At 36.1% G+C, this 8,795-nt stretch overlaps 1 protein-coding gene across 1 annotated transcript in view; it reads right to left on the reverse strand.

Moving 5' to 3' along the window:
* The window catches only part of LOC145672119 (solute carrier family 7 member 14-like), a 62,360-nt gene extending 54,742 nt beyond the window's left edge, over window positions 1-7,618 (reverse strand). Inside the window, exon 1 of the mRNA XM_081741397.1 lies at window positions 7,348-7,618. Coding sequence (XP_081597523.1) covers window positions 7,348-7,585 — 238 coding nt within the window. The 5' untranslated portion in view covers window positions 7,586-7,618. The remainder of the gene's footprint in view (window positions 1-7,347) is intronic.
* Between the last annotated feature and the right edge of the window lie 1,177 nt (window positions 7,619-8,795).

Raw genomic sequence — 8,795 nt, forward strand, 5'->3', positions numbered from 1 at the left:
AATGATTTTTAGATCTTGTGCCGTTTAGGTCTTATGTCATTTAGGACTAGTGCCGCGAAATGATTTTTAGGTCGTGTGCCGTTTAGTTCTTGTGCCTTTTTCATTCACTTGCCTTAGTTCCGAAATTCGGCACCACCACACGAAATTGCTACGATGCAGTAACTAGCTGGCAATAATATTATGAATGTAGCTAATTCCAATGGTAACGGCTATATTTGTACTACTAAAATTTTTATTATCATTATCTGTTCTGCAGTTATATATGAATTACATAATACAACCTATTTCATTCTAAGAATTAATTATATAATTTGTTAAGAAATTCGTTTCTTTCAATTGGATATACGAGAATCCCATGACAAATTCCTAAAAAAGAAATAAATAAAAATGTTTAAAAAGCATATTTTACCAGACTTTTCTGAAACCAAGCAAGCATTCAGAATTGAAAAATATATTTTGTGGAGTGTACTTTATTAAGAGTAGGACAATAGCTCACTCTACCTTTCCAAAGGTGGACAAAAGCCCACCAAAATTTACTTAATTAGGACAAAAGCCCACTAGATATTTCACAAGTAAACATTAAATACTGATTGCATACATTAAGAAAGCAGTAAAATTAAAACTGAACAAGGAACATTTATTATGCAATACAGTTACTATATTTCACAGTGTGTTTTGATAGAGTTGATATGTATAAGCAAGAAAAATCAACAAATAACGCTAAATTACTAATATAATATGCAACACAATATGTTTGCAGAAACCAATACATTGTCATTTAGGGGTGTAACTTGCAAACTTTTCTAGGAGAGCAGACTTTTTTCATATTAAAAGCAAACCAAAAGTGTATTTCCAAATTACTAAAGCTTCGATAAGACAATAAATATATAGGCCCTACATATTATACTACATATATTATTATTATTATTATTATTATTATTATTATTATTATTATTATTATTATTATTATTATTATTATTATTATTATTATTATTATTATTATTATTCCAGTTTGTTACCTTTTTGAAACCTGGGTGTTGACAGTGCGTGAATTTAAAATCACAGCTTGTGGAAAATGTACAGATAAGTTAGTCATAAAAAATCGGAAACTGTTCATGAAAGTCCATTTGTTTGACTGTGCTTATCTTCTGTACTCTTATATAAAAGAGTTAAGATGAGTGACTTTCTGGGCATACTACTACAAATAGAGTCGTTAAATTTTAATTTTAAAAACAAATCATTTTCTTACGAAAGCAGGATATGAGAAAGAATTTTTGGAAATATGTATCGTAAAAAGGTTGGGATAAGACTTTTTTAAAAGAGTAGTGCATCTCGCAAATCTCTGAAGGTAGTAAAATGAAACTTGGCACATAAACTTTCCACTGAAAAAAAAACTGAAAATTCAACACATAAAAGGGAAAGAACAAAGGGGACACTTTCTTTAATATTCGAATTACCCATTGTTTATTCAGAAAATATTTATAAAGTAAGGAAGGATTTGCTTAAGTTGGATGCATGAAACTCGGTATTTGAACTTTTAACTAAAGTGTCGAGAACAAATTAGTAGACGGTGATGTCCGCAGCGCAGTACGGCTTCTCATCTCAGAAGATACTATAACTTCTCCGAATACAACATTATTAGAAGCATTAAAAGAAAAACATCTGGCTCACAGCCACCCTTTTGAACCTCCTGATCTCATTGAGCCCAGTATTGTAGCGCCTAGAGTATCAGCTGACGAGTTTACGAAGACACTTAAATCCTTTCCCTCCGGGTCATCAGGAAGTATGGACAGTGTCCGTCCTTCAATATTAAAGGACCTCCTACTATCCCAAAACTGCAAAGCTAAAGACCGCCTGACTAACGCCATCTGTGTTTTTATCCACCTGATTATTACGGGTGATATGCCCATGGAAATTAGACCTATTTTCTTTGGAGCATCACTAATAGCTTTGAGGAAGAAAAATGGCGGCATTCGTCCCATCGCAGTAGGCAATGTGTGGAGGAGATTGTCAGCCAAAATCATTTGACATAGAATTAGAGAACCTCTAACACATTTTCTATCCCAACACCAACTGGGGGTTTGCGTCCCACATGGAGCAGAAACAGCAGTCCACGCTGCTCGTATGTACTACTCTTTTCCACACCAGCAGGAGAAAGTGTTTATGAAGATAGACTTTAGAAACGCATTTAACGAGCTGAATCGTGATTCTATGCTCATACAGGTTAAAAAAAACAAAAAAAAACATCAATTTATCGATACGTCCATCAGTGTTACTCGCAACTGAGCAACTTATACTTAGGAGACGAAATAATCCTCTCTCAGCGTGGGGTACAACAAGGCGACCCTCTTGGCCCTGGTTTGTTCGCACTAACTTTACAATCCATCGTTAGCAGTATCAATACGGAACTGAACATATGGTATTTGGATGACGGGACTGTAGCTGGAGACAAGGATACAGTACTAGAGACATTAGAAATGATACGTAGACAGGCTAAGGAGATCGGATTGCAAATGAATTTCTCCAAATGTGAGGTCAGCTTTCTCGGAGTCTCCAATGAGCAGGCTAATAACCTCTTCAAGCTGTTTGACGAAGCCGCGCCTGGGATTCAAAGAATCTCAACAGATACAGCCAGCTTACTAGAAGCAGCGTTATCTAACGAGGCAAGACGAACAATATTAAAAGATAAAATTTCTAAATTAGAATTCTTCTTTGCACGTCTTTCCTTGATTTCAGCACACTATGCCTTTTACCTACTACGTGCCTCATTGCCCATGCCAAGGCTGCTATACTTTCTTCGCTGTGCTCCATCTTGACGGGATGCTGATCTTCTGGAATGCTATGACAACACCTTAGAAACCGGTCTAGAGTCTATCCTGAATTGCTCCCTTAACAATAACTCTTGGTTGCAGGCGTCCCTCCCTGTTAACCACGGAGGTCTCGGCATTCGTCGCGCCAAGGATCTGGCTATTTTATCCTTTCTGTCTTCATTCTATGGCGCTAAGCCATTGATCGAGACCATTTTCCAACAAGATCTTAGCCTTGTAACGGATTCGGATATCAACGACAGCATTTCTAAGTGGTCGTTTATCGTGGGATCAGATCCCCCTTATCTTGACAAGAGAGGATTACAATCCTCTTGGGACGATCCCTTATAAATAATCACTTTTCTTCTCTACTTCAGTCATCCGATAACCCAGAAGACAAGGCCAGACTCCTAGCTACAGCATCTCCTGAAGTAGGCACTTGGCTCCATGGTATCCCGTCACCTTCTTTAGGATTGCATCTTCCCAACGACAGTTTTCGAATTGCCAGTGGGAGCAGATGTTTGCGAGCAACACAGATGTCCTGCCTGTAGAAGTGTCGTAAACAAGAAGGGCCTTCACATACTCTCCTCTGCCAATAGTGCGGGAAAACATTCACGCCACTCCAGCGGCGTTCCTTCTATACGCGAACCGTTGGGATCCAGTCGTACAGACGGTAAGAGGCCAGATGGTATGACCCTAATACCATGGAAGAAAGGAAAAGCACTTCTATGGGATTTTACTTGTTCCGATACCTTCGCCCTATCAAATCTACATTCTTCTTTAGCACAAGCTGGCAACGTGGCTGCTCGCCGTGAAACAGAAAAACGCAAGAAATACGGCAATTTACTTGACAAATATAATTTTGTCACTATAGCTATCTAATCAAGTGGTTCCTGGGGTCCCGAAGGTCTTAACTTTATAAAAGAAGTCTGACACCGCATTTATTTATCGTCAGAAGATGTTAGAGCAACCTCTTTTCTACTGCAACGCATCAGTATGGCAGTGCAAAGAAAGAAGGTTGCATCAGTTTTGGGAACGCTACCCTCTCGTAAGGAACTGGAGATCTTTTTTCTGTAATCATCTCGGCGAAAGTTTGAAAGTGCTGTTGCAAAGCTTATCACAATAATGTATATTATTTGATAATTTATCATTAATCAAGAATACTCAAATGTATACCGTAATAACTATGGATAATGTTTATATAAGAAAATCAAGAGTAGCGGAACGTTCTTCTCTACCTCTTCCTGATTGGTTTAAATTTCTCTACTACGATCCTCGACGTGAAGTCTTTCTGTAGCTTTGTTCCAAAGGGTACGCCATTCAATTCTCAGTTCATGAGACAAACGTAGACTGATGAAACGCAAAGCGTTTAAAGTGACCTAGGATAAGATGAGCTTTAGGAATGTAGACAAAGGAATGCCATCTTTGTTCATGAATATTATTCATTAAGAAAATCATAAAAGAAAAAAGTTAAAATGTAATAGAAATTCTTTTACTTGTTAATGTGTAAATTAAATGTAAAAAAACAATATTTGATTGTTAAATTTTCAATGTAAAATAATTAGGCAAAAATTGTATTGTTTGTGATTATAAAAAAAGTGATAAAATATATGTTTCATCATCTTGAAAATTACATTTCTAAGAGGGAAGGAGAATCAGTTTCTACAATATTAAAATTCCCCACTACTTATGAGATTTGGACAGAAAAATCTTTTCCTTTAGGTCTCCGTTCGTCCAGTTACGCAAATGAGAGTACAAAGTGGATGATTAATTATCTTCTTTTAATTGTTTTAACATGTTGACGTAGTTTATTTTTTTAAAAAGTATTTTATTTCACATTCTATTATAAACATTTTTAATTTTCTGTAATTATTAAACACGTTTAATAAACATAAAACAAACTAACCCTCATTTAGGGGCCATTGGTTTGTTTTGGGTGTTAAGCCATCATTTGCCGTTCGTGGTATAGCCTTTGATTTTAACTTCACATACAATCAAGGTTCAGATCTCAAAATGTACCATATCTGAAATTATTATTATTATTATTATTATTATTATTATTATTATTATTATTATTATTATTATTATTATTATTATTATTATTAATAATAATAATAATAATAATAATAATAATAATAATAATAATAATAATAATAATAATAATAATAATAGTTAATTCCAATTGTAACAGCTATGATACTAACACTAAAACTATTATTAATAATGATAACGAGTAAAGAGTAGTTAATTACGAGCATGACAACTATTTGCTACAGAAATAATTCAATACAATAAATTTATATGTAAATATAATTTACTTCAAATCAGCACAAGCAAAATTTACGACGTATATAACTCAAACACCATATTATGTTAGTAAATACGAAGTTAATGGTGTGGAAATAGAAAAGAAACAACAGACATTATGAAAGATCTGGGAATCACACACATTTGATAGGCAGTTAAAATTTTGTGACCATACAAATGCTATCATGCAAAGAGCAAGGAAGAACAATTGCAGCATTTGGTTGCTCACATCACCAACTATGTATATTATTTTACACTTTTCAACGAATCCAAACCTTCTAATTCCATCTAAAAATGAATAATAATACGTAATTTTAATTAATGGGAGTAGGTAGGCACTTACGCATGAATTTATATCGGTAAGGGTTGAGTTGATTTTAGTTTAGCGTCCCGTTCAGCAGCGAGGCTATATGAGACGTGGACCTACTGATTAACGTGGAATCCGAACCACATGAGCTCCCGCCGGGAATTATATCGGTAAGGGTCCAAATCTTTTGGGAGTACAAATTCAATATGAAGATAAATTATCACGACTAAACTTATGCTATTTTTTTTAAAAAAATGACAGAATTTCGAGGTTTTCAGACTCTTAGGACCCACCCTCTGCGTATGTCCTTAGCAATAGGATTAAGCCTTAGATGACACAATGCTTCTTTACAATGCACACAATTGATTGGCTAAGCAGTCGTTGGTCTGTACGATCTTGCTGCTGTTTTGTAAGTAGTTCATGTTTAAATATGTAGATGGCAGAATTGGTTATCACTTGTGGCGTCTTCGCGGTATGGATGAGAACTACTTCTACGCGCTTCCACCGGGATCCACTGTGACATGTTTAGTGCTTAGGCGATTGCATTGCTAGTAGATTTGTGAAGATTCTTAGAAGATAATGTATTAAAGCCTAATTCCCCAGATGTTGTATTTCAAACTCCTAATTCTAATTCTTCATTTATTCCTATAGTTCAGTTCCTTACTTTCAACTTTCCCGTCTACCTCTTTGAACCACACACACACAAAAAAAAAAGAAAGAAAAAGAAACAGGTCATTTAATCGCATTCTAGTGGTTTGTTACTACTACACGTTTGGTAAATGGGATAGAGCCTGCTTTCAGGCAAAGAATAATACAAATCTGAAATTTCAATTATTATTATTATTATTATTATTATTATTATTATTATTATTATTATTATTATTATTATTATTATTATTATTATTATTATTATTATTATAAGTTCTTTTTCAGCTATTCGACCTTTAAATACATTTGTCTGAAGATTGAGGTACTCCCGAAGTATTATAGTTATATTGAAAAAAAAGTAAAACTAACTACCCAATCCTCTTTTAAATGCTCTATTCTTCTACCAATACTTAGGAAATTAAAATAGCCTACTTATTATTGATTAAAAAAAAATAAAATGGTTTCAATTTAATCTATGGATAACAGTATAGGACTTTTGAGAGAAATAGATGGTCAGATTCCCCCCCACACACACACACACTTTCTTTCCACAGTAGTTTAGTGGTAGAGCGTTCACGTTCACCTCTGCTGCAGGGGGTCCTTGGTTCGATCGCGCCAAGTGTATTCTGTGGTGGACAAACACTTGTGCTTCGATTTTCTCACGGTTCGCCCGTTTTCTCCCACTTTATTCACTCCACCGTCTTCTTTAGCCTAGCCGGCATAAGAGTGGGACGTAAAACTTAAAGATTTCATTTCATTTTTTAAAAAAGAAAGTACTGCACTGCCCGGGAAACAAAATAGAGAAAGAAATTACTCCGATAGGTACAAAATCGGCATTCATTTTAAGAAAACAACGATTATGTTGTAAAACCTCGGGGTAGATACGTCATAGTTTTGAACCTGGGTCTCCTAAAATTGAAAAAAAAAAGCTCAATTTTTATGTGGAGACTTCACGGGGTCAAAGACCTTTGTTTGCCTCAATAATGAACGGTAAATTCCCTCAAACACTCTTTAGCTGAAAGAAATGGAGAAGAAGAGTAAGATTCCCTATCGAAGGTACTATGCCAGCATTTGCATCCAGAGCAAACAATAGATTCGAATTTAAATTGTCTCGACATTACCAAATTGTTAATTGCATTCTTTTTATATATAAATCCCTTCCAGGGCTGTATAAGCGAAGACAAACTTATAGACATTAATGTTGATGGCCATTATTCATCTTATCAACTAGATGTAACAAACAGATCGTAAGAATAAAGAAATTTTAATTTTCTGTACCTGAGAGAAAAGCCGTTGCAGCTCCTACAACAAGTGCCAATGTGGCCCCTGGACCGGTCTCTTCACAGGATACTTGTCCAGATATTACGAACACACCAATAGCCCACGCGTCTCCTAGTCCAAGACCTAAGAGTTCGGCTGTCGATGGGCCTCGTCGACCACTTCTATATTTCAATAAATTAATTAATGTGTGGCCCACTGAGGCCCAAGAGTGGCCCCGCCACATGGATCGCGTCATGCCCTCTCACTTCCTGCACTCTCACTGCAGTCCCCGTGACGTCAGTAGTCGAATCAATAAGGCGCGCAGTTACATCGATTCCTTCAAAAATGACGTCACTCACTCCGGGGATAGACCCTCTTCTTTTGAGGTGTTCTTAAGTGGGCGTTGATAAGGATGATTTATTTGAAGAATAATGTAGATTCTATCAGCAGGTACTCTTCTTTTCATTCAGTGCAGAGATAAATGTTATTAACTCACACTATTAACTGAAGCATGGTTTGCTGGAAACTTTCTGTGAGCTTGTCAGTTGCAGACTTCCAAGATTTAATCTCTTTCGTTGGAAAGAAGATTCAACTACAGAAAATTAAATTAGATAACGAGATTACCTATTTTGTTCTCAACATTAATTTAGGTAATACTCTACTGCACTACTGTCATACAGACATGAAAGCACATTTTATTACTACGTATATATATATACCATTCTTAGAATGAATAGAAAAGAAATGATTCAGTCATGATTTAAGGGGCATGGCATGATGGCTTAGTGGTAGCATGGGACACAAAGAGGCAAATGCTTCTTTTAATATATTGGTATTCTACAGAAATCTCATGAAGGAATCCAATTTGAAAGGTCATTTTTTTAAATGACCCAGCTAATATTATATGAACGCTTCACTTCACCCTTCATATACAGAATTTTGTTTACATCAATGGCACTTACCTCTGATGCGAAAGATCCCTTGTTAGAACCCACGACATTCGAGTTTGTGATGGACAATACCGTGTACATAGCTTTTATTAGTATTCTTGTCTTTCCTTCAACGTTTTCATTCCATAAATTCATCCCTTATCACTCTTATTTGTAATTGGTCTCTTTAACACTATACGCCATAACAGTGGGACGATAAACTAGTCACTCGTAGTCCTGCATAGCGAAGTCGCTAATGCTCTCGCCTTCGGTGCGAACTGTCCCGGGTTCAATTCCCGGTGGGGGCACTTGGTCGAAAAATGTAAAAAGCTTCTTTAGGCCAGCAATCCTGAATGCGGTTTTTCTCATTCACACCAGGCGAATGCCGGGAAGGTACCTAACTTATAAGTCCAAGGCCGCTTCCTTCCTCCCCTTTCCCCGGATAGTGTGCTCGCCGAGGGACGTCATCCTTGAAACCTGAAGGGCTAACAGCCATAGATGCCGAAAGTCCAGAAATCTAAATTCTAATCCTAAATC

This window comes from Thermobia domestica, chromosome 15 (genome assembly GCF_964235325.1).
Source record: "Thermobia domestica chromosome 15, izTheDome1.hap1.1, whole genome shotgun sequence".
NCBI classification, from domain to species: Eukaryota; Metazoa; Arthropoda; class Insecta; order Zygentoma; family Lepismatidae; genus Thermobia; species Thermobia domestica.